The sequence below is a fragment of the Cydia splendana genome, chromosome 26, assembly GCF_910591565.1.
Source record: "Cydia splendana chromosome 26, ilCydSple1.2, whole genome shotgun sequence".
Classification (NCBI taxonomy): domain Eukaryota; kingdom Metazoa; phylum Arthropoda; class Insecta; order Lepidoptera; family Tortricidae; genus Cydia; species Cydia splendana.
Window position 1 is genome coordinate 6,314,575 of NC_085985.1, and position 25,603 is coordinate 6,340,177.

General features: G+C 39.1%; 5 protein-coding genes across 5 annotated transcripts; all 5 read right to left on the minus strand.

Moving 5' to 3' along the window:
* Positions 1-2,109: 2,109 nt before the first annotated feature.
* Positions 2,110-9,274, minus strand: LOC134803559 (xanthine dehydrogenase/oxidase-like). Its single transcript, XM_063776358.1, has 3 exons — positions 9,017-9,274; positions 2,674-2,787; positions 2,110-2,186 (listed from the first exon to the last, which is right to left on the minus strand). Exons 1-3 carry the CDS (start codon positions 9,168-9,170, stop codon positions 2,110-2,112), a joined length of 345 nt encoding a protein of 114 aa, XP_063632428.1. The 5' UTR covers positions 9,171-9,274.
* Positions 9,275-9,642: 368 nt separating this feature from the next.
* LOC134803560 (xanthine dehydrogenase-like) lies at positions 9,643-11,261 on the minus strand. The gene is made up of 2 exons (XM_063776359.1): positions 11,061-11,261; positions 9,643-10,550 (listed from the first exon to the last, which is right to left on the minus strand). The coding sequence occupies exons 1-2, from the start codon at positions 11,191-11,193 to the stop codon at positions 9,643-9,645; spliced, it is 1,041 nt and encodes a 346-aa protein (XP_063632429.1). The 5' UTR covers positions 11,194-11,261.
* A 2,329-nt stretch (positions 11,262-13,590) lies between these two features.
* On the minus strand, positions 13,591-16,926 carry LOC134803562 (aldehyde oxidase 1-like). The gene is made up of 6 exons (XM_063776360.1): positions 16,686-16,926; positions 15,769-15,871; positions 15,283-15,410; positions 14,697-14,987; positions 13,853-14,146; positions 13,591-13,596 (listed from the first exon to the last, which is right to left on the minus strand). The coding sequence occupies exons 3-6, from the start codon at positions 15,397-15,399 to the stop codon at positions 13,591-13,593; spliced, it is 708 nt and encodes a 235-aa protein (XP_063632430.1). The 5' UTR covers positions 15,400-15,410; positions 15,769-15,871; positions 16,686-16,926.
* Positions 16,927-17,439: 513 nt separating this feature from the next.
* On the minus strand, positions 17,440-18,949 carry LOC134803563 (uncharacterized). Its single transcript, XM_063776361.1, has 4 exons — positions 18,907-18,949; positions 18,465-18,631; positions 18,051-18,211; positions 17,440-17,881 (listed from the first exon to the last, which is right to left on the minus strand). Exons 1-4 carry the CDS (start codon positions 18,947-18,949, stop codon positions 17,440-17,442), a joined length of 813 nt encoding a protein of 270 aa, XP_063632431.1.
* A 1,428-nt stretch (positions 18,950-20,377) lies between these two features.
* On the minus strand, positions 20,378-25,248 carry LOC134803100 (zinc finger protein OZF-like). Its single transcript, XM_063775810.1, has 4 exons — positions 25,053-25,248; positions 23,775-23,910; positions 23,107-23,163; positions 20,378-21,410 (listed from the first exon to the last, which is right to left on the minus strand). The coding sequence occupies exons 1-4, from the start codon at positions 25,182-25,184 to the stop codon at positions 20,449-20,451; spliced, it is 1,287 nt and encodes a 428-aa protein (XP_063631880.1). The 5' UTR covers positions 25,185-25,248; the 3' UTR covers positions 20,378-20,448.
* Positions 25,249-25,603: the final 355 nt, after the last annotated feature.

The following is a 25,603-nucleotide window of genomic DNA, read 5'->3' on the forward strand; positions in this document are numbered from 1 at the left end:
TCCAGCATCAGCCTGGACTGTGATAGGAATGGAGTTCGTAATTTCCTCAGTAAGAATTGGCAGGTAGACCCTGCCTTCATCAGATTCATTGTTATGGCAAGTGGGTGATGATCTAAGCTCGGCATCATATTCTTTCTCTATGTTCCTAGTTAGAGTGAAAATATCAACGTCGTCTAGCAGCACGTGTCTAGGTCTGCGCCTGTCTTTTTTAACGTGCAGAACAGGCTCATACTTGGCAGCCTTGACTATGAGCGGGTTAGCATTATGTGCCGCTTTATCGAAATACCTCCTGGAATTGTCTGGAAGTATTTCGACAAAGACGGCATGTCCAGGTCAGCGTGTCACCTAATGTTCCTGATATAATAGGGGGCACCCTAGCGCTCCTCAGAAATTTGTTTTGTACCGTCTGCAGGGTTCTGAGCTTAGCCAGCGTGGCATGGGCAAAAGCCACACTGGCATAAGAGAACACGGGTCTGATACAGGTTTTAAAAATAGTGAGTTTATTCCTTAGTGAGAGCTTAGTTAATCTTGACAAATAGAATTTTACTTTATTCCTAACCCTCTTAATGTGCTCTCCAAAATTGAGCCTTCGATCCAGAGTTACTCCTAGGTAGTTGGTGGAATCGACCCATGGTATCCTCTGACCAAAAAGCCCAATGTGGCCATGCTTATGGAGTTGCTCACTGTATTGAGCTCTCCTGCTGAAGAGCATGGCCGCATTCTTTTCAGGGTTGACCTCTATCCTCCACTTACGACATAAGTCCCCAAGGGAATCAGTGGCCCGCTGGAGGAGAGAGGCCAACTTGACCGGACTAACTGACGTGGCGAAGGTCGCCGTGTCATCCGCGAAAAGCGCGTAATTGACTTCGGCGATCCTCGGCAGGTCGTTGTCAAAAAGGGTAAAAAGAACCGGGGAGAGCACAGAGCCCTGAGGGACTCCAGCACGAATGGGGTGGAGGGGAGACAGAGTCCCTTCCGCCCTATACCTGAACCCTCGATTTCTCAAAAAGTCACTGATCAGATGTACTAAGTGGTCCGGGAATTCATATCTAAAAAGTTTGAGGATCAACCCACTGTGCCATACTTTGTCGAACGCTTTCGCGACATCGAGAAAAACGGCACCAGTGGGGATCGACTTTTTCCATCCCGTTAACCAGTATAAAATATGTTCTACAATACGATGAACCTGGTGGGTGCAGGAATGCCCAGTCCTGAACCCAAACTGCTCATGATGATAAGATCTTTTTCTTGTATGTAGTCCCCTATTCTCAGTTGAATAACCCGCTCATAGAGTTTACCTAAGGAGCTCAGAAGGCTAATAGGTCTATAGCTGATCGGGTGGAACCTTGGCTTGCCCGATTTGTGTATCCCGATTACATGCGCCACCTTCCACTGATCAGGGAAGTGAGTATTCGCTAGTGCCGCGTTGAACATATCCACTAGGAAATCGATCAGCTTCTCAGGGAAGGCGCGCAGCAAACGGTTTGGCAGCCCGTCGGCCCCTGGAGCCTTTCTGACCTTGAGTTTACGAATAAGAACGCCTATTTCAGTGAATGAGGTAGCCCTTATTAAGGGGCTACTTGGTTGAAGCTCCAACTTCACCCTCACCTCCCCCACCTCTGCCGTGTGGTCTGGGTCATGAGGTTCATTGCTCAAGTTTTATATTTGCTAGCTTATGCCAGAGATATAAGCGGGTGCATGACGTTCTTGGGTTTGACAGATGGCGTCCAAAAGGTTAAAAACGCCATAAAACTATACATATATATTTGTTATCTATATAATGTATAATCTTATGTTACTTCCTAGTTAAAGTTTGGTCGGCATCGCACCTGATACCATTATCTAATATTTTAAGCTTTTATACGCATAATAAGAGTACAAAAGGGCGAAATGAATACTTTGATTTATTCTTTACCTGTCACTAACTATTGCTAATATGTATTAACATCTCTTTGGGTTACTTTGAAATCCAAATAACCCAATGTAAATACATGACATTGCAGTTGTAGTGTCATTCACATTAGATTGAAATAGCTTTAGTTTACTTTCCACACTTGTATAACATGTCACTATTATTTACATATGTGTTTATACTTCTTTATAAGTATTCTAAGGCTCATATAGCAGAAACTCGCTAATTTTGACATCTGCAGCATCGACGACGCTCTCATTAGTAACCGGAACATCTGCAAATAATACATTAGAATCACTAACACACCTCGACAGGGTGATTTTGTTATGTCTGACCATACTCTGAGGGGTAAAAATATAGGTCATATTTTTAACAACTTTTACTATGAAACCGACCCCCAAATCGTAAAAAACTTTGGTGTTACGTAGCAAACATATGATCGCCTAAATAAAAGATAGATGTCTTTTTTTGCGTTTTCGGGATTGGCCCGATAGTAAAAGTTGTTCAATATGGCCTACATATTCATATTCAGTCACCCCTCAGAGTATGTTCAGACATAATAAAATCACGCTGGAAATAGTAATAGTAGAAGGTAGCCGAGTTTTGGGACTAAAATTAGATTCTATACTTTATATATTACATTTTTAGCCAAGCCATCAACCGGTCCGTAACTGACCATAATAACTTCTTACCAACTGCCTCAGCTAAGCAGTAGATCTATACAGCTTCTGTATAATACCTAAGGTACTCCAAATTCTTACCAATATTGAGAAAATGTTCCGTGTCGTACCCGCTGTCCTGCCGCGACGCGTCTATCGCTACTCGCAGAGCGTCCACCACGCAGTGACTCAGGCAGAGCGGAGGCTCTCCGGTCGCTGGAATTAATTCAAAGTCAAATATACTTTATTCATGTAGGCCTAGTAACAAGCACTTATGAACGTTTTACATAATAATATATTATCTTAAGCTAATTATCAGAGCAATTTATTGATGTTAATATTATTCCATAGTAATATTGGATTATTTGGATTATTATACAGATCAAATTTAATACTAAGAATTTCACAAAAAGATCTTCAAACATAAAAATTGTATAAAAAATACTAGTCTAGAATTCATTATAATATACTTAATCAGGTAACTGAGGACCGTTAGAAAATTAGCATATGCTACATATTATAGAATATTAAAGCTACACAGCTCTTTTTTTCTTCAAGCAAAAGACCGCCACACAAAAACATTAAATCTTCGCCACAATAACTACCTTTCCTTGCCTACTTCTACCTTAAAAATATTTCATTCCGGACCACACATGATGTGTATAATTTTTTTTAACAAAATACCCCAATCAATAAAACAAATCGAAAACCCAAATCTATTCAAAAGATCGCTTAATAAATACTTAACAGAGAAATCGTTTTACACGCTGCAGGAATTTTATGATGAGGTATATCATATTATTATTAGAAATATGTATTAGGTATCTGCACTTAAACCATATTGTTTGAATTTATATTAAATAAATGTAATTAATATTATGCTTAACATATAGTCTATGCCAGCCCTAGCGGATAGAATACACACACTTTAATAATTAAAAAAACTGTTACGATGATTCTCTGTACCGGAGAGCAATTGTAAATACCAAATGTAATTTCGAACATAATTTCTGAGAATGTATTTGATAGGATTCCTTGAAGAGTTGGGCTGGCAGGACTAGCCTACCACCCCCGTCACGCAAAATAGGCGGTAATCATCGAGTTGCGGAAAAATCGCCGTGCTACTATACAATACAAAAGGTATAACCGCGAAAATCGTAGTTCGCAAAATACGCGCATCTTTCTCGGTCATTCTTATTACGCCTTCATTGGAATAAAAGAGAAAGATCCCCGCATTTTGCGAATTTCGCGGTAGGCCCCCTAGTTATGGCCAAGTCCGTCCCACTCAATAAGGACAATAACCTGTCAAGTACTAGGTTTCATCAGAAGTTGGCGTGTATTCGAAGCATTATATAATCTTATAGGAAATTTAACCGTCCGGTATCTCTGCCAAGGTAACCGACTATCGAATCTCTTAGTGGGTACCCATATAACCATTCCAGTCGCAGAATCACAAAGTGGTAACTAAATGTCAGATGTGTCGTAACAGAGTCCACACAATGTGTCTAGAATTGTTTCGAAACAAAGTGTCGTCGCCGTGTCTACACTTTTCCGTAACAAGGTGTCGACACATTTGTGTGCACTTTGCGTGCGGTTTGCGACTAAATCTGACAGCAAATTTGTGACAGCAAATGTCAATATAAAATACCTCTTGAAAACCAAGGTTTGTCAAACTACTATTAGTGTCTCGTGTGCTCGTAATTCTAGTAAGTCATCATGGGCAATGCAAATGATAATAATCGACCGAAACCATATAAACACCCAACACCCGTCAACCTTTTACAGAAAAGTTTTTAAAGAAATGCAATAAGCTACTTAGGTCAGGCAACGAATGCTCCAAAAGTTGTAGAGGGAAATGCTCGGAACACAATTTTTGACTCCGTAACTCGGTTTGACAAGTTAGGAGGTGAACATATCAAAAGTCCCCGGCCGTAGCCCTTGAGCGGGGGGGAGAGAGGGGGCTTTGAAGGTCCCATTTTCCGGTTTTTCGATTATATCTCGGAAACTATGCATCTCAGCGACATGGCCACTTATACAAAATGAAAGTTAATTTAATTTGTTACAAGTTTATTCAGTCAATTTTTTCGATATGTTGAATAGTTTTTGAGATATCCGCTCTTGAAAGTTTATTTAGGGCTCTCAATTTTATCTTGATATATCTATATCAGTGAAGGTGCTAGGCCGTGTTTGGTATCGTTTTCGTATAAATCTGGGGTGCTGAATCCATTTAGATATCACATTGACACCATTCCACAAAATAAAAATAAATCTTTTTAGGGTTCCGTACCTCAAAAGGAAAAAACGGAACCCTTATAGGATCACTCGTGCGTCTGTATGTATGTCCGTCTGAATACACAAAATAGTTCTTTACCTATAGATGACAGGAAAACCTATTAGAAATGTGCAGTCAAGCGCGAGTCGGACTTAATGTACGGAACCCTTAATACGCGAGTCCGACTCGCACTTGGCCGGTTTTTTTGAAACTCTTCTTGACGCTTAACCGCTGAACCGATTTCGTTGAAATTTGGTATAGAAATAGTTTGCGTCCCGGAACAGGACATAGGATAGATCTTATAACCAAAATAATCTTTTGAAGGTGTGAAAAGTGGCGTGGAAATTTGTACGGGAAATCAATAACCGCTGAACCGATTTATATGAAATTTGGGATGGTCTACATCTTTGATTTAGTTAAAAATGATGAAAAAACATGACTTCAAACCTAAACTTAAACAGTATTAACTTCAAGAAGTCAATTCTGAATTCCCCCCTACACCTCATTTCACACCTTTAAAGGATGATTTTTGAGATAACTTATTATATCCTGTCTCGGGACTCAAAATATATGTGTACCAAATTTAAATTAAAACTGTTCAGCAGTTTAAGCGTGAAGAGGAGTTTAAAAGAAAGTATTTTAATAAGTTTATATGTTTTTACTTCGGAATGGTGTCAATGTGATACCTTAACTAAATTTGGTACTGCGAATTTATACGAAAACGATACCAAACATGGCCTCGTAGCTTTACTGTTGTAGAAGTCAACATAAAATTGAGAGCCCTAAATTCTTATTACTTGGCCAAACTTGTGTAGAAGGAAAAGGTAAAATAAAAGTCTTCGGCAGGAATATAAGACACAAATATATTTTTTTTGCGTTACTATTTCATTCATCAAATATAAACATACCTTGATTATATTATTCTAGTGAGATCCTCATAGATAAACAAAAACATTTACTTAAAAAATTACAAGGTCGAAATGTCACGGAACTTGTGAGAGTAATATGTGAAAAGTAAAAACTTTTATGACAAAAAAATCTGGACACAATTTAAGAATCACCCAATTGCGTCGAGGAATCATCTGTATTTTTGCTTGTTTCATTACCTCCTCGCTTCTTTTAGTCCTTTGTATTCTGTAGCAATTTGTTAGATCTGAAAATAAAGATAACTTGCGTCGTCACGGATGTCGATTTATAGGTTTTAGGGAGTGCAGAATTCGAAAACGATGATCATTTTATAATCCAAGATGGCGGCTACGTATTTTGTCATAAAAGTGGAATCCAAAATAGTCATCATTTTCGAAATCTGCGCCCCCTAAAACCTATAAAACGATATCCATGACGACTTTTATGACATAGTGCATTGCCGCCATTTTGAAATTGAAAATGTTATCATTTTCGAAATCTGCGCCTCCTAAAACCTATAAAACGACATCCATGACGACTTTTATGACATAGTGCATGGCCGCCATCTTGGAATCCAAAATAGTCATCATTTTCGAAATCTGCGCCCCCTAAAACCTATAAAACGATATCCATGACGACTTTTATGACATAGTGCATTGCCGCCATTTTTAAATTGAAAATGTTATCATTTTCGAAATCTGCGCCCCCCAAAACCTATAAAACGACACCCATGACGACTTTTATGACATAGTGCATGGCCGCCATTTTGGATTCCAAAATGGTCATCATTTTCGAAAGCGGGGCCCCCTAAAACCTATAAAACGACATCCATGACGACTTTTATGACATAGTGCATGGCCGCCATCTTGGAATCCAAAATGGTCATCATTTTCGAAATCTGCGCCCCCTAAAACCTATAAAACGACACCCATGACGACTTTTATGACATAGTGCATGGCCGCCATTTTGGAATCCAAAATGGTTATCATTTTCTAAATCTGCGCCCCCCAAAACCTATAAAACGACACCCATGACGACTTTTATGACATAGTGCGTGGCCGCCATTTTGGATTTCAAAATGGTCATCATTTTCTAAATCGGGGCCCCCTAAAACCTATAAAACGACATCCATGACGACTTTTATGACATAGTGCATGGCCGCCATCTTGGAATCCAAAATGGTCATCATTTTCGAAATCTGCGCCCCCTAAAACCTATAAAACGACACCCATGACGACTTTTATGGCATAGTGCATGGCCGCCATTTTGGATTCCATAATGGTCATCATTTTCAAAATTGGGGCCCCCTAAAACGTATAAAACGACATCCATGACGACTTTTATGACACAGTGCATGGCCGCCATTTCGGATTCCAAAATGGTCATTATTTTCGAAATCTGCGCCCCCTAAAACCTATATATCGACACCCGTCTCGACTTTTATGACAAAGTGTTTTGCTACCATCTGCATGCAAGACATTTCTATTATTTTTACGTACATAATGGCCCCCTGTCAACTTTCAATCGAGGTTTAATCGATAATTTATTAGATTAATATTCAGATTAATTCAATTTCAATCTACGTTAGGTCGACTAAACTAATCGCGATTAAAATTTGAGAATTAACTTTTTTAATTCCATTAATTAGTCGAATAAACAGTTAATCGATTAATGCCCATCTCTGACCACGGCATTTTTACACTTTGAGAATATCTGAAAACAAATCAACACAAGGAGCCATATTGCAAATCCAGTAACATACCAGTAACTTTGTTATTACTTTTGACAGCGCGTGTCATGTGTCAACACAGAGTCGACACAAAGTCGAAACATTGCAACTACTTTGTGACTGCAATATTTCTCAGCCTTAAACCATATTTATACATCATAATTAACAAGTTTCGTAGTATGTAAAGCGTTATTTCTGTTATTTTAGTATAGTATACGCATCGAAGTACTAAAAATGCTTCAAATAATATAGTTATGAACACAGGCACTGAGAAGTAAACAATTTCATTTCCGGCTAAACTAAAACAATGTGGTGGCGCGTTGATTATATTACACTTAGTTTATCAAATCACTCGAGCAGTTTAATTCCCCATAATAATTTAAGTCCTATTGTAATATAAATGCAAACAATATATAATTACGTCTTGTAATCCGTTTTAGAGATGGCGTATTAATGTCATTTATTTTTATTTAAGTATTTTTCCATCTGACAGTTTCCATTTGACAGGAACAAAATGAACGAATGAACGAATGATTTTGGCATAAAGTAGTCGCAAACCCGAAACAATGTGTGCACACGGCGACCACACTTTATGTCACTTTGTGTCATGTGTCGACCCTTCCCCATTTCTGGTAACTGTGTCGACACGGCGACGACTCTGCGACTGGAATTGTGACCGAAACAGACGGTGTCGACACAAGATGTGTCAACACCGCGTCGTAACGGCGACTGGAAATGGTTGTATGGGAAGCAAATTAGCTCTTACGATACACTAATGTGATCTCATATGTATAATGTAATGTAAGAAGAAACTACTGTAGTACTTAGTTTGTTATTTATTTATAAGATTGCTGCGCCCTTGCAGGGTCCATATTATGTATAGGTACCTACCTACCTAATGTTATGTAATATGTTTGCAATAAATGCTTTTGATTTGATTTTAATAAAGTTATAACACACATTAGGGCTTCGATGTATTACACAACTGCCCGACAAAATTTGACATCCTTCGGCCAACTCTCCTTTTAGGTTTTTTTTATATGACAATATGCCAACGAGCAGACGAACTGCCTGATGGGAAGCGGTCACCGTCGCCCATGGATATAGGCAACATCGGAAGAGCTACTTAGATATGCGTTGCCACCCCTTGCGACCCTTGAGTAACTGATCCTGAGTTTTTGAAGATCCTCATGTCATCGCGCAAACAATAGCTTAGGTATACATATGTGTATATAAACTACCTAAGTGGGCGCAGCACGGTTCCATTTTTATCGTCTATCACTATGCGCGTCCCTTTCGCACTTACATACTTGTTAGAACGTGACAGCCATGGTGACAGGGGATAAAAACGCGACCGCGCTACGCCGCCAGGAGGTACCTAAGTCATTCCACATTCTGCACGCTCTGGGAAGAAACGAGCGAGATGCCCTTATTCTCGATGACATGTAGTATATGGTATCTAAAAAGTGGGAATGAGCTTTGTTCCTTTGGCGTCAGGTGGGGTTATAAAAGCGATATAAAAATATTATATAACCTACCTTTTGATCCCAATATACCGACGGGGTTAGGCCTATTCCGAGCCAGATACACGCGGAAATCGTTGGGAATATCTTTAGCGCCCATGATATAATAATTCCACGTTCTGTCCGTGTAGATCTCTCCGTTGTGATGATTGTAAACAGTGTCTTCCATTAACCAGAGCGACAGCGTCTGTACAAATGCTCCTTCAACCTTAAAATATTATACAAATCTATTAAAATAATATCTTATACAACTGTTCCCGGATCAAATAAGTGAAGCCTGAGATATATAACCTTTTGAACGCCAAGAACCCCTTAAGACGTCGATACTAGTTGTGCCTACCGCGCCAGGTACAACCATAAGTGTTATGGTGTACACTGTCATAGTAAGGTTCACACATTCACAATTAGGGTTTACATTAGCTCGGTTGTGCCCGGAACCTTGGAGTGTCAGTGACGTTTTTGTTTATAACGTAAAGCGTTTAAAGGGTTAAATATCTCAAGCTGCACTACTTAAAAACCATCTTTAAAAACTATTTTATTTACACTACATTTTTTTTCTAATTGGGGAATATTTATGTTACCTAGAAAAAAAAAAATCTATGAAAACATTTTAATGTGTGTTTCTTAAAGTAGAAACACTACTACATATTTATATAAATAACGAGCTCTTTCGATCCTAATAGGAGAAATAATGTATGACTATGATATATTATTTCAATGCCACCCATGCTTTTCAATGAATTGCAATATAGATAACAGGGTTTGGATATTATACTTGCCTGTCCAACATCCAGAGCCGGATTAATAGTGCGCCCAGCATCTTCGAATATATCCGCGCGAACTATGAACTTCGTGCCAGTCAACACGTCTATTTCCACTTCCGTCGCGGCGACACCGAATATAGAATAATTCTGCAAGCGAGGGTCATTCGGACTCGTCTCGTAGTTCGCCTGCAGCAGAACTCCTCTAAGATCAGCTTCGAAAACAACTTGTTCCCATGTAGCATCCGGCATGAGTGCACGGAACGGCGCCAGTCGTGCGTTGAGTTGCTGGCAACATCTTATCACAGATAGAGCACAACATTCAGTAGTTATACTCGACGCCGTACTAAAATTGTTAGGGGTGGCGAAATCATACGCCGACAGAACGTGTACTTTCTCGACAGGTACCTTCAACTCTGAAGCTGCTACTTGCGCTATTCTAGTATTAATGCCTTGGCCTATCTCGATGCCACCTATATTTACTGCTACGCTTCCATCCCCGTGGTAGATAGAAACTAAAGCTCCATAATTCCCGAGATACTGTGTAGGGAAAGCCATATTATTTAGCCTTAATCCTCGTTTCTTCCAACGATTTTTGGCGTTGAACTCCTTTATATATTCGAGTCTCTTGGTAAAATCGCTTTTCTTTAGAAACTCGGGGACTATTTCCGGTAGCTGGTTGTCATCAACTCGGTAGTTGTTGAAACGGACTTCTATAGGGTCTCTTTTTATTTCTTTAGCTATGTGCTCCATAACATGCTCAATAGCTGCTATGCCTTCAAAACCACCTGCATAAACATAATATTGATAAATATAGGGGCCTTATCGGTGATTTACTCACTGCTTTGGGCGAAACCATCAAACTATATAATTCAATATCTCACAATTATGGTCCAGGCTAGCTTGAATATTTTTATTAATATTTCTTTGTGGCATAATCTATTTAATCATAACTAACCTTGTGCATTAAACTGTTATTGCATAATTAACATAGTTGATTCCTTTAGACAGATTTTTAGATACCTATTATTTGTGGATAAAGTCGATCGTCCGCTTTGCTTAGGCATAAAGTTTTCGTGCAATATATTTCTGTCGAATAAGTTTGAAAAATGGATTTGAAAAGTAAAACAGCTGTTAACGCTACACAAGGTTTCTGCTACATAAATATTAGTCGAAAACCGATTATGCTAAGTCTGTTTTGCGTAAAGCGTTTCGTACAAACTAAGATATGCCAAATAGGACTATATTTGCAAGACTACAGTTAGGTGTCAGCTTTACGTACCTGAATTTAGACTTACCTGGTGCTCTCATGAAGCAATTAGTCGGAGCGTCAGTAATAGGGCCGAAAGACTCGACCTTCCATCGATCAGGATTGTAGCAATTCTTCATAGAATCCGTGGCGTAAGAGTTTTCATTCTCGTTTCTGGACATGCCGTCGTTGACGTAGAAGGTTCCATCTAAATACTGGATTTGACCGTTTCCGTCAACGGCGACCTAAAACATAGTAGGTATTTTTAGTTAGGTTCGAAGCGGGTGGTAAGAGAACTATGACTGCACACTTCCTGTTATGTAAACTATTGTCAATCCAGAGGGCTTATTGCCAACTTCGGAAAACGTTATCTGCCTCTCTAATTGCTCTTGCATATTTGAACGAGAGTGAGGGAGAACATTTTTCGATGTTGGCTGTAGGCCCTCAATATAGTTTTCCAACCCTACGAGTTCCTTTATCTATCTCTTTTAGTTTCATTTCGTTATGGCTAGGTTCTTATATGACCGCATTTTTTTTCGCACCCTATATGCTTTCGGATAGCTAGGCTAGGACTAGAGCTAGGACCTTTTTAAGACGCACGTTTTTAGTTATTTTTTTAGGGTGTTAAAGTATATGTGACTCATAAGTACATAGTTTAAATAATACAAAAATTAAACAACTAGAAACATTAGAATTTTAAAACATTAAGCCAACCGTGGTAAATACATTGACAACCGTCATCTCTTTCTCAATGTGTTAACCACAGTGCTGCCGGGCGTATGAAGTCCACAGCAAAATGTGATATAGGTACGGGCAAAACTTGTCGGCAATCATTTCTAGGACGCTGTTGTTGTTAATTGTTATTTGAGACAACCGTGATTATATTATTATGAAAGCAACTTACTGACCTCATAGTCAAGCCTGCTATCTGGTCTTTTGCCAGTGATGCGCATAATATCCGGCATACGCATAGCTATGCGGCAAGGCCTGTTCAGTTTATACGCGACTAGGGCTGTGCCGCACGCTGCGAACATATTTCTGGCGATCTTGCAACCAAACGCACCCCCGCAACGTCTTGTTCGAACTCTCACTCTGAAACATAGAAGGTAGGATCCTATACATAGAAGTGGTATACGCGTGCTTCCAGTAGGGACAAAACATACGCAATGCGAGACTATTATAATTGATCGAATTTATTTGTTGCCCACCATAATCCATACTAAATTTACGGTGGGGAACAAATAAAATGTAAGACTGTGACAAGGACAAACAATAATAGCTCTTTTGCTGCTACTCCTACTGAAAGATACATAAAGACTACCCTGTTCGGTCACTTCCCCCACCTTTCATGCCAGATCCAGTTATAAACTAGATTCATGCTCTGAAATTACAAAGTGAATATTTAAAATCCCGACCAATTATATAAAACCTCTTTCCTCTTTAATTTAGTGCCTTTGACATAGGTTAAGCTTCTCTTGACAGAGGTCGTAAGTAACTCTTAGTTAATAGAGAATATTACGCGAAACTCTGCGTAGGGGGCGCCACTACGATAATCAGTCACAATCTAGGGGTCTACCGCAAACGAGAGAGTCGAAATGTTGTTATCAAACCTCTCTATCACTCTTGCATATTCGAGCGATGAAGAGGCAGATAGTTGAGTTTCGATTTTCGCGTTTCCCGGTAGGCCCTTTGTAAACAAACAAAATGTCATATTTTATTGTCTATGAAAACTTGTCAAAAAACAGTTTAAGGCACAGTATGTATAAGTTACTCTATGGTTTACGATGGGTGCTAGTGCTGCACTCTGGCGGCAGAACATTGCAGTAATGCCCCCTATTTAATCCTATTTAACTGGCTACATATAAAATGATAGATTATGTAATAGTTTTTAAGAAACATGTTATTGCATGCTTACAGGCTATTAGGAATATTCAGTAGCTGCGCAATGGCTGCCTGAGTGACATCCATCCACTGAGTAGAGCAATCTATTTCATAGCCATTGTCCACTGGGCACGTGACTGTCGAATGCAATTCCATCATATGGTGATATTGTCTCGGAGAGTAGAAGGAACCCTTTATTATTCTTTGCACGTTGACTCCTCTATCTGATGGAGTAATCCCTTCATAGGTTATTAGTCTATTTTCCAAGGGTGGCGCGTCAATAGCATCTTGTATAGTGAAAATTATTGGTTTCTTCGAAATATTCTTATACTTTACAGTAACAAGACATGCTGCTTTATCTGCTATGACTTGGGTTTCGGCCACGACTAGAGCCACGGGCTGGTTGTAATAGTATATTTTGTCGCTTGCGAAAAGTTCTTCGTTTTCGAACAAAAGTTGGAAGTCTCCACGCACGATGCTGTTCACTCCCGGGATGTCTTTAGAAGTGTAAACCGCAATCACGCCTTCAATTTTCTAAAACAAATTTATCAACATTTTAAAGACAGTTAATTAACTATAGTGATTCCTCCTAAATGTAGATACTTACTTGTGTTTTTCTATTAAACATCTCATTTTGGCGTTTTAATTTTGTATTCACCTACGACTATTTTAAAAGAGCATAGAGCCGATTGGCAAGTTTATTCCTGAAATTGGCGCACTTAAATTACAAGTGATCAATATAGCGAATGCCATCGTTGGGTTTCCTTACAATGTTTACTTCACCAAAGAGATTTCTACTAAAAAAAGTACCAATCATCGGCACCAATTTTCTGTAAAAAAAAGCCACCACAGCTGAGTGGGTGCTGACAATAGGGTAGTTTACAATCGTTACCTACTGGTTTTCGGTAAATTTTAGAAAGAAAAATAAGTCGCAAAGTTTATAATTACTCGGACACTTACAAGGACATCGGCGTAATCGATACTTTCTATTTCACCTCGCGCTATTGTAGAAACAACGAATGATGCGAACACTTCATCAGATATTCTAGGTATATCGTCAGCGTACTTGGCCTCGCCCGCGCACTGGATGAGGCCCTCCTTCTTCAGCAGCGGCTGAGTGATGGGGTAGTCTGGTCTGTTGGTGTCGTACTCCTGGTAGCTGCGGCTCACGGGAGGCCGGTCTTCGTAGGCGGTTGTGGCGCCCGAAACGTATTTTGGACTGAGGATTTCGCGTGGACACAGTTTAATGACGGCCTGTTTACAAGAGATTTGTGCCATAAATGAGAGAAAAATATACAGTGTAGGCAGGTAGGTATACATTGCTATAAAAATTATGTTATAGGTAGATTCCGTGTGAACGCCAAAGACGCGCCCGCGGCTTCAGCCCAATATGAACCTTCGTCACCTTCGTGCATTCGACAAGGGTCGCGATGACGCTCCGCACACGATAGGTGAGGTGTTCAAAGTGTTAAAGAGAAATAAACAGGTTTGCGCCCTTTAGGTACTAAACGATATTGTTCATATTGTAAATATGTCAGAAAACAAGTTCAAAGCTGTAATAAAAGATACTTTAATAAAGAATGGCTATTATAGAGTAGACGATTATTTAACTGACAAACACGTATGGTTGGATACCTTATCTACAGTCCAGAGTGGCATATAAGTTAAATTTTAATAGACATGTTTATTATATGTAAATAATTTTATTTATTCTCTACAATTTTTGACTTTCAAAAAGTGTTCTGTAAGAATCTATTTTGAATAAAAATATTATGATTATCATAGTCAAGATTCTAGCTATTACCTTATAAAATAATCCTAAAGCAACTTTCTTCCTAAAATGCGGCTTAGGCTCTGGTGGATTAAAGTCTGGATCAACTTCCTTATCCAAGCAGTGCAGAGCACCTTGCAGCGTGTCATTTGTGAAAAGGTTTCGTCCAATGAGGAACCGTTCGGTGTTATAAGCATGAGTGAACGTAGCATTTATTCCTCCATATACAATTGATGCTTTAAGCACATTATGAGACTTGGGTTCAAATGTGAAAAGAAACGCCCCGTTCACTTCAGCATGCGCATTTTGTTCTTTTGCTGGTATCTGCAATGAAGTAACTTTGTTAGGTCTGTGCACACCGGACGCCTGTGCGTGCACGTGCGCGTTGTAATATTCAGATCCTTATGAGAGACGGCGCACCGCTTGCGTGACGTGTGCGTGCACAGATCTACTACGCACACGTGCGCGCGCGCTAAAATGTTGGAGCCACACACGCACACGTCACGCAAGCGGTGTGCCGTCTCTCATAAGGATCTGTATACTACAACGCGCACGTACACGTCTACTCACACGCATCCGGTGTGCACAGGCCTTAAAACGTATACACAACAGCACGCACCTTATAAGTCACTACGTCATTATGTCTGGATAACGGAGGCAGTTTAATTTGCGTCATGACTCTGCCGACTATATTTGCAGTCAAAAACTCAGGCAGGCTCAGCTCCGTTTGATTCATTGTACGGTCCACTACAAAATAAACATATGTTACGACCCAGATAACTCTATAACTACAGGTAACCGTCACACAGGTGCGTTTTCCGGGCGGAGCGTGAGCTTTTATATGTAAAAGCGGCGCACCCCGCTCACGCCCCGCCCGGAAAACGCGCCTGTGTGACTAAGCCTTAAATAGAAGTACCCACTACAAAACCTAATAAACTTGCTTTGTCTTAATGACCGAAATCGGATTTATTGCCAAGACCGAAGTTTTGGTTTGCTCTAGTTTCGGCCGAAACCGATCCTCCGGCCGAAACATGATTATCCCGCTTTCAAAAGTTACCCCAATGCACTTTGGTACTTCGGTAGTGTAGGTATTAGAAAATTGTACCTAGAGTAACAATCGCTCCAACACACGAAAACAAAAGGAAAATATCCGACTGAAAGTCGGGGTGCTCGTGCTTCAGTATTAAATTCCCAGCTAATGTACCAATCTGTAAAAAAACGTTAACTTTAAGTACCTACATCAATAGTTATTTGTGTTACAAGAGGGCAAAGTTTTTGTTTAACTCATTAGTCCGTGGCGCTCTTTTTTTTTACAAGTTTTGGGGGGCACCCCTCCTTAAGTCAAAATTTTGCATCAAAAATTCGATTGGCTCCCCTTCTTAAATCAATCTGCGAGACAAATGGAGCAACTCTGCAAAAGGAAATTCCATCATCATCATTTGCCGTATAATTAAGTGAAGACCACGGACTACATCGACCTCATCGTGCTAACATTAATAGCCGAGCAGGGGAAAGATTCGAAAATTGATAAAAGTGAAATCTTGAATTAAGCGTTGCTGGGATACCAAGGGACAAGGGTCAAACAAACTTTACTACAGAGTGAAACACAAAATACAAAATACACCAACGCAAGGACTAACTGTAAAATATTATAATCAAATCTATTAGCACTACCTAGTCTACCTACTAAATATTTATCATTCCAAATCATTAAGTACATACTTAAAAGTCAGTTTCACCAGCCAACAGGAAGCACCTCAAAATTAACATCATATTAATTTGCCACTTGTGTGGATAAAATTGCAACGTTCTCATCACTTTTTGAAGACTAATTTTTACGATTTGGTGTGGTGAAAATATAATTGTAGATTACACCTAAAATACAAATGGGCAGGTAACGTAGAGGCTCCAGTGCCCGACACAGCTCCAATAATCGACATTTTCAATCATAATGTCTTAGCAATAAGGTTGACAGCAAGGTGTCGAATACATGTCGATTATTGGGGTGTTTACGCTACTTACGTTCCGAACAGGTATGTGAGCAACTTCCTCTAAATGTTTTCTCAAGACTCTCAAGTACCAAAAGTCGGCATTGGTTTTGCTCAGTTCATCAAACAAGTGGATTGTGTCAGTAATCGTCGTGTTAGCTCCAAGAACCAAGTTGACGTCTAGATAGTGGGAGCGTAACTCAGCGACACCACTTATGTCTACTAGCACTTTTGGGTAAAACTTGATGGGGTATGCTCCTGGAAAAAAGGCAAATGATAAATAGTCTAACTACGAGTGTGTGCCCTATCTGCGGTTTTTGGCCTCACCTGGCCAATCATTAAAATCGGCTGTCCAATTTGCGATGCGAAAGGTTGAGGTAGCCAAAAAAGTTTAGGTACCTATTAGAAGTTACTTTAATAAGTCATTCGCAGTGTCCAGGCTGTTCATTATTTAGTAGGCTTTAATTTTGCGTCAACGTATTTAAAAAAATTGCTGGGCTTGTATCTTAACAAGTAGCTATAATGTCAACAGTCTGCCGCGAATGCAGAAGACGCTGGTTCGATGCCCAGCCCAGCCCCAGGGCTCCAGCCACTGAAGGCGTTAAAGTTTACATTTTCATTAGCATATCTGTTTCAGTTATAATTTATTTCGCAATAATCGAATAAAATTATTTGTGATCAGTGTGATCTTTCTTAGTTATAAGTATTAATGTACTAAGTGTAATAAGGTACCTATCCATCTTCACCCTGCGAAAAAGAGTTGGGATAGCTCGAGTACTTAACTGGCTTTAATTGTTCATGTTGACAAAGACAATCTTACCTTTAGACGTATTACCAGCAACCAACATGTAGTTGCTATAGCCGTTCACTTGATCCAGAGATTCAAATATGGCTTTGATATTATTTACTCTGAACCACAACCTGCCATCGGACAATGATATCTTCTTAGGCACGGGCACCTCTTTGTCCATAACATGTGCATTGATCAGACACCAGTCTTGATCGTTGTTGCCACAAGTTCCACCGCATTTGACTCCCGATTTTGGACAAATTAAGTTGTCAATATCTTCGATGTCCTTTATTTTTCGGAGTATTTTCGGGTCAGGGTCCACCGCGAACGACTTGAAAGCCTCCAGGATGGGCCGGTAGCCGGTGCATCTGCAGAGATTGCTGCCAAACGACTTCTCTATTTGTGCTTCAGTTAAATGATGCTCACTGCCTTGGATTAGACTAAAAAGTAAAATTGTAGATTGTCAAATCAATCTTTAATCATAATCTGCGATTTTTACAATGGTAAGAAAGGTAGTTTAGATTACATACTTAATTTTTTTTTTAAACAGCCCCTTTATAAATAAGAAATGTACATAAACAACCTATTGATTTATTTACTTCTACATACCTGTACATGCTCATAACGAATCCAGGGCTACAGTATCCACATTGCGAGCCAAAGTAGTTATTAAGTCGAGTTTGTATTATGTTGTACCCGTTCTGTCTGTTTCCGATTCCCTCTATGGTAGTAATATCCCAGCCGTCGCAGGACAGTACAGCAACAAGACACTGGAAAGTATATCACGTAGGTCTTAGGTGCTGCAGTGGGTTAGCGTGAACTAATCTAGCCGTGGGCGAAGTCGCATCTGCTAGGCCCTTTTCTTTCACTGTCCCGAAGGGGCCTCGCGCGACGGCCCCTTTGGGTCGCGAGGCCGTGGGCGACGGCCCACTTCGCCCACGCCACGCCTAGCTACGCCACTGAGGTGCTGCGTAAGTTTGTACTTGGTAAGACAAAAAAATTATATTTAGGCTACAAAGTTACCGTGTTGACAGAGAAGGTGAGTCGCTCGCCGCTGGCGGTGCGCCCGCGCACGTTGACGATGCACGCGCCGCAGCCGCCCTCCAGGCACATGTACTTGGTGCCGCGCAGGTCCGCGCAACGCCGAATGTATTCGGTCAGCGTCGTGTCCACTGACACCTCCGCGCCCGCTGACGGGTCCAAACAAATTATTATAATCACATGACTATAAAGGAGAGCCATGCGGCAGTAAAAAACGTTAACACTTAACCACCGCTGCTATAGGTAGGTATCATATCCTCTAGCCGCCCATACGTCAAACCTTGCCAAGCAAAATGAAATTTTATTTTGTCAACACAAAGTTCAAATTAGAATGGAACAGGAGAACTTATTATAGGTCTCTGGGCGGCTAGAGGATATGGTTGAAGTTAGAAATATAATAGATACATATAAACCCGATACTCACCACTAAATTGTTTCCCATTGATGGTGAAATTCACTCTATCCATTTTGCATGCTACGCCGCTTAAACAAACTAGTATATTGACCGATGTTTCAGATTCATACTGAACTTCTATATCGCGTGCTGCATGCCCTTACCCACCACTTTCAAATCAAACACAATGTTATATTTAATATGTTGAAATTGGCGGAATCAATTATTTTCTTATAAACAAACGTCAAGATTAATTGGTATTGATTAAATCCTTAGCGGATGAGTTAATCCACCCATTATTACACTTACCGGCAAATTGCCCTTTCCGGATTATAGCTACACATTTATCTGAATGTCGGAATAATATCGCTAGTATTACTTGTATTCAAGGTCTGTTTCTCCACGATTTCCTTTTCTCATTAACTACTATAATTTTACTTAATTGAACTGATTTGCATTTTACTTAATAATTAAAGCACATCCGACTCTCATTTCGCCGATTATTTTATTCCTTTCTTACAAATACATACTTATAAATCAAGATAATGAAGAAGACAAACGATTAATAGGTAATTAAGGCTTGTAGGGCGTTTATGAATACGCCGTAAGTGTTTAGCCTATAAAACACTAGAAAAATGTAACATATCGCAATTTCAATACCGTTTTCTAATTTTACAAAACGCAAGTAACTTTGTAGTTGTATGTAGGTAATTATATGAAATTACTAAGTTACTTAGTGTGTTCTTCAGAGTGCCGATTTCGAAAATTGTGACAGTTAAACGGACTGCCTAGAAAAAGAAATGAGATCAAATTATCAAGGGTTTGGGCGGAGGTTACCAAATTTGGAATAGGTTCAATGCTGACTTTTCCAGTTTCTTATTTGGTCAGCTTCTGGGTAGATCATGTTTTTATTAGGTTGGATTCGGAGTGAATCAGTTTTTTACAGAGTAGACGACCTGTAGAACGTCATCATCATCAGCAAGTACCACATGTAGTTAATGGAAGCGTCTCCAAACTCAGTCTTAACCGACAAAAAAGCACGAATTCTTTTTCGATCTCAATGAATACTTACATTTATCATAGACTATCGTCCTTAAGAACTCGTTGTATTTTAAACATATTTTCTTTATGTTATAGAAATGTCTGGAGAGTGATTTGAGTTTCAGTCTTTCGTTGGGTGTACTGACCATTATGGAAGGGTTGGAGCTCGTGCCTCGGTTTTGACAGCTGAAGTAAATGATGTTGTATGGCCTCGTACAGTAGTATGCGATAGTTCTGGTTGTGAAAATTTGACGTTTGACAATTCAATTCTAACAAAACATACGGTGGCCTATACATACATACATACACATACATACATACACATACATACATATCCATCCATCCATCTAATTCTAGTGTTAAACTCAGCCGCATTTTTTCCACAACTTTACATCACTTTAATGTATACTAATTCAATGTTATCAATTATTTTTGAGACACTCAAAATAATAAAACAAGATTAGAAGTTATATATTAACTGTAATTCAATAACAAATAAATTAAAAAGGAATCATAATGCCCAAGCTTTTGTCACTCGTCGTTAGAAGACTGATTTTTCGAGTGGACCATTTTATGATTGTCTAGTATATATTTTTCTGTAAATTGCTTTCCACAGATATCGCAACAGAACCGTTTCTCCCCTGTATGAAGTTGCTTATGCCTATTTAGGTGAGTTTTGCGACCGAACGATTTATTACATATATCACATGTGAAAGGCTTTTTCCCGGTATGAATTAGTTCGTGTTTACTATAACTGGAAAAATCTTTGAATTTCTTGTCACATGTTCTGCAAGCGTACGGCGTCTCTCCTGTGTGAATTCTTGTGTGTCTTTTAAGGCTAGATTGCTCGTTAAACCGTTTATTACATACTTTACAATCATATGGTTTCTCACCAGTGTGTGTACGTACATGCGCAGAAAAGTTGCACTTTAGAGAAAATCCCTTGCCGCACATCTCACAGAAGAAAGTTTTCTCCCCGTGGATACGTTTATGAATATGTAAAGCTGAACTTTGTGTGAAACTTTTGTTGCATATCTCACAGTTGTAAGGTTTTTCACCAGTGTGGATTCTCTTATGTACAATTAAAGACGATCTTTGTGAAAACCGCTTCTCACAGACTTCGCAGCTGTAAGGCTGATCTCCAGTGTGAATACGCGTGTGTTCGATCAAGTGATGTTTATGTTTAAACTGTTTTGTGCAGACTTCACATATGAAAGTCTTTGTTTCGTTGTGAATCTTCATGTGACCGATTAAATATTTCTTCTTTGTGAACTGTTTCCAGCATGTACCGCACTCGTAGAGTTGGTCGTCGCGGACAGTCGCGTCCACCACACTCTTGGCTCGGGTCGGCTCGCGGCGTGATGTCGCGGGACACTGCCGGCTCGCGTGCGGCGCGGGCTCTAATTTTAGTGTGCACTCTACTTTTATTATTTGGGGTTCTATCAATTTTACTATTGGCTTCGAAACGTTTGATTCTACACCGGAGTCTTCGGCTGTAACAAAATAATGAATGATAGTTCTTGAAAATTAGACTAACTAAATATAAGTGACAAAAAACATTCACCAAGCAAGTATTCATATTAACACGTTTACTGCGGTATGGGTATCGAACGATCCCATGTAAAGTATGAATTAAGAGTTACACTAACTGCCACAGTTAAGGTATAAAACAATTGACAACATGTCTTAGCACGTTATACCGCAAAATATGCAAAAATCTAACACAATAAACTGTAGGTTTGATTTAGTTCCTCGTCTTTGATTAACTTAGTTAATTCTACATATAACAATGTTGCCAAGTAATTTATGCTAATAAAAACACAATTAAAGTGGAAGTTATCACTAAGGGCCAGTTGCACCAACCACATTTGACAGACTGATCAACGTCAGCCGGCGCGCCCCGGCGCTTTACTATGAAACTTTCCATACATAAAAATTTTGCGACCTCTTTAACGATACGAACAGTTTGGTGCAACCGACCCTAAGACGATATAATGTTTAACGGAACTCTGTTATTAATAAGAAGCGGCTGATGGGCCACATTATGTTACAGTGTTTACATCCATCCGCCGCCTACATATTCTAATATTATGTATTATATTATAATATTCTATACCGGGTGTGGCCTGTAACACGAGCAAATAATTAAAACATAGATTGTACTCCTCAAACGGGCACACATTTGTTCAACAACTTTTAAAAAATATGAAGTATTTTAACTCCCTATTTTTCATACGAAATAAATATTATCTTCAATGGACGCCATCGCCACACCATATCATTGTGATTGACTTTGATTGTCACGCCTTAAACATAACAAAATTCACAATACATTGCATATTAGAATAAACTTTAAAGTGTATTAAAAATCAAACCACAAGTTATTTTTAAAAGTCGCTGAACAAATGTTGATCAATATGAGGAGTACAGTTTAATTTTTTGCTCATATTACAGGCCACACTCGGTATATATTCTAATATTGTCATGGACATGGACCTTTGTTAAAACCGGATTGAATACGTCGAAGTAACAGTTTTTGGGTGCCCTGAAAACCAGCGCCGTGTCTTACAGACACTGCTTATGCTGAGCGGCATCCTATTTGGTGTACGTTTTTTTTTGTACTTATTTAATTTGCTGTACCTAATGTATGTTTTTATGCCAAATAAATATTTTCTATTTCTATTTTCTATTAACGAAAAAAACTGTGATCGAAAAGAAGTCAAATTAGAGGATCGCATCTTGTTTTGTTAAATGAAGCAATGAATCTAATGACTGAAGGTCTCCCCAGATATATCGACACGCATTCGGCAAAAGCCGTTACGGAAAAGCTTTATGTCCGCCCAATAAGAGTGAAAAATCCGTCGACGCGTCGGCAGGCGCCGGCCGATGCGTGCCGAACGACGCGTTTTTCGCTCTTATTGCTCAGACATAAAGCTTTTTCCTATCGGATTTTGCCGGTTCCCCATCGACATATGTGGGGAAACACTACTCACTATCTATTTGATTCCGACTGCACAGTCAGCAGCAGAGATAACTGACCGGAGGGAAACACAATTTTGATTTGGACTAAGGCAACATACCTCGGTACATGTCTCGGTATTAATGAGACACAGAATGCCTTTAATTCCGCCATTTACACCTTTACTAGGTGTAATTAATAAATAAGAGTAGACAAACAAAACTACTTACGTCCGAAACCATCTGTTACGTCATCATCTGATATTTCTTGTTTAATCTTAGATTCATCTGAAACAAAATCAACGAAAGTAAAATCAGTTGAGAATTATGTTAGTGTTAATATATTAAAATGATGCCAACCGCCGCTTTCTACCACCGCATCAATTAGAATGACATTCAACAAAATGTATATTGTTATTGAATAAAATAAATGAAATGCTTTTCTTGGCAAATTAATAAAATCGTACATTCATTGCGCCTGATAAGAGCCAAAAGAAGAAAAAAACCGGCCAAGTGCGAGTCGGACTCGCACACGAAGGGTTCCGTACCATTACCCAAAAAAGCGGGAGCCCCACTTCAATATTTATTTTATTCTGCTTTTAGTATTTGTTGTTATAGCAGCAACAGAAATACATCATCTGTGAAAATTTCAACTGCCTAGCTATCACGGTTCATGAGATACAGCCTGGTGACAGACAGACAGACGGACAGACAGACAAACAGACAGACAGACAGACAGATAGACAGACAGACGGACAGCGAAGTCTTAGTAATAAGGTCCCGTTTTTACCCTTTGGGTACGGAAACCTAAAAATAGAAAAAGAGGGTGTAAAATTATCAATCTTATAAGATACATTGCCAAGAAAATGGTTTTAAGGATTCAGGGCTTAGAACCTCACCTTTAACCATCCAGTCTCCATGCAGCTGCTGCAACTCCTCCTGGCAGCGCTGCACTTGACACTTGAAGTCACTGGCATCTCGCAGGAGGCCCACACACACCTCACAGATCCCAATGTCAGTCTTGCTAACCATTAACTGTAAATGGATATCCATTAAATACAAATACTGTTTGCACACCTCAATAAAAGAAATCAATAGAAAAAGAGACACAGGGGCATCCTACTTTTCAGTGTTCAAAATTTACCTATCTGCTAAGGCTCACAGCCCTATAGTATTAATTATGTTAGATGAAATTTAAATCATTATTTCATAGCCCATTTGAAAGCCATTTAGGTCAAAAATGTTCAAGGAAAAAAGCAAGTTTTATGGGGACAATATGGTAGTTAATGATTTGGGTAAGTATATTTTACTATTACTCTTACTTCCATACAGATAGCAAAGAAAAAGATAAAGAAGTAACCCATACCAACACTTTTTGAGCAACCAAATAGTGAGGGCTTGGAAGAAACTCCCCGAAGATGTGGATTCAGCACAAAATGGGAACCAATTTAAAAATAAATTATACAAACACACCTATACATCTACTTGTCAACACTAATTTACTGTCAATGATTACTGGATACAGGCAGTATCAGTTGTCACAACTGCCTGCCTGCTTACAGAATAATAATAATAGGCGTTCTACATGACATTAAAGCTCTCCATGGGGCCTCTATGTGTTGGATCTATATCCCCACGCAAGCCTATCAAAAGACCGGGATTTATAGGCCCATGATATCCAAAATGGAGTTATAAATAATAATAATAAGTAGGTTTGAATATTATGCAAGAAAATTGGGCTTTAAAGTCTATTTTTTTAGGTCTACAGGAAAGACGCATAACCTTAACTCATGCGTAAAAAGTTGCTGACTCATTTACATAATAAAATGAAAAAACCTCATGATTCACAGTAATGATTCACATTCAACATATATTTATGATCTCTATAATCCGATGATTCAGTTAAACTAGCTCTGAATATGCTAACTTTGAGCAAAACTTGGCAGTAAGGCGCCATTCATTTAATTAAGACGATTTAGGGGGGAGTACAACTAAATTTCATTTTTTCTCACTTTAGGGGGAGAAGGGGGTCAAAAACTGGCAAAAAGCGTCTTACGTAATAAATGAATGGCGCCTAAGAATGCATACATATCCCTATAAGCTCCATACTTGACGTAGCACGGCATGAAAACTTAGCGTGATCCGACTTTAAAAAGGTAATTAAACATCAGTATTACATGTATATCGAAGCATTCTGCTAGCATGACCGAATATATCTCAGTTTTGTTCAGATGTAAATATGGCATGTTCATATCCCTGTCCGGGGAGCGCCGCAGACAACAGCGACACGACTGTAGCGCTTCCATCATGTCAACAACCACGAGTTAAATATCAGAGAGAATAATATAATTATTCCAATGTTATTAACAAATTATATAATAAAATGGAAACCACAGACATAAAATATTAATTCTATGATGGAAACAAATCAATAAACAAGGCTGAATATAGGTTAAGGTATTTTGACACATGTCAATTTTGTTTGTACTAGTGCTTACAAGAGCTGATTTTTACCGGTTTTAGTAGCCAAGTTTATAGGAAGAATGCCAAGTTATATTAAAGATTTTTATAACCCAACCCAGTTTCGCACAGGTTAACAAATTATCTAAGCGGTATCCAGACGGGATGATCAAATCGACCGATTTGATCAGAAATGAAATTGGCATCAATCTCCAATTTAGTCACCGATTTTAGATTTATGGTGATATTAGAACCCCCTAAATTGAAA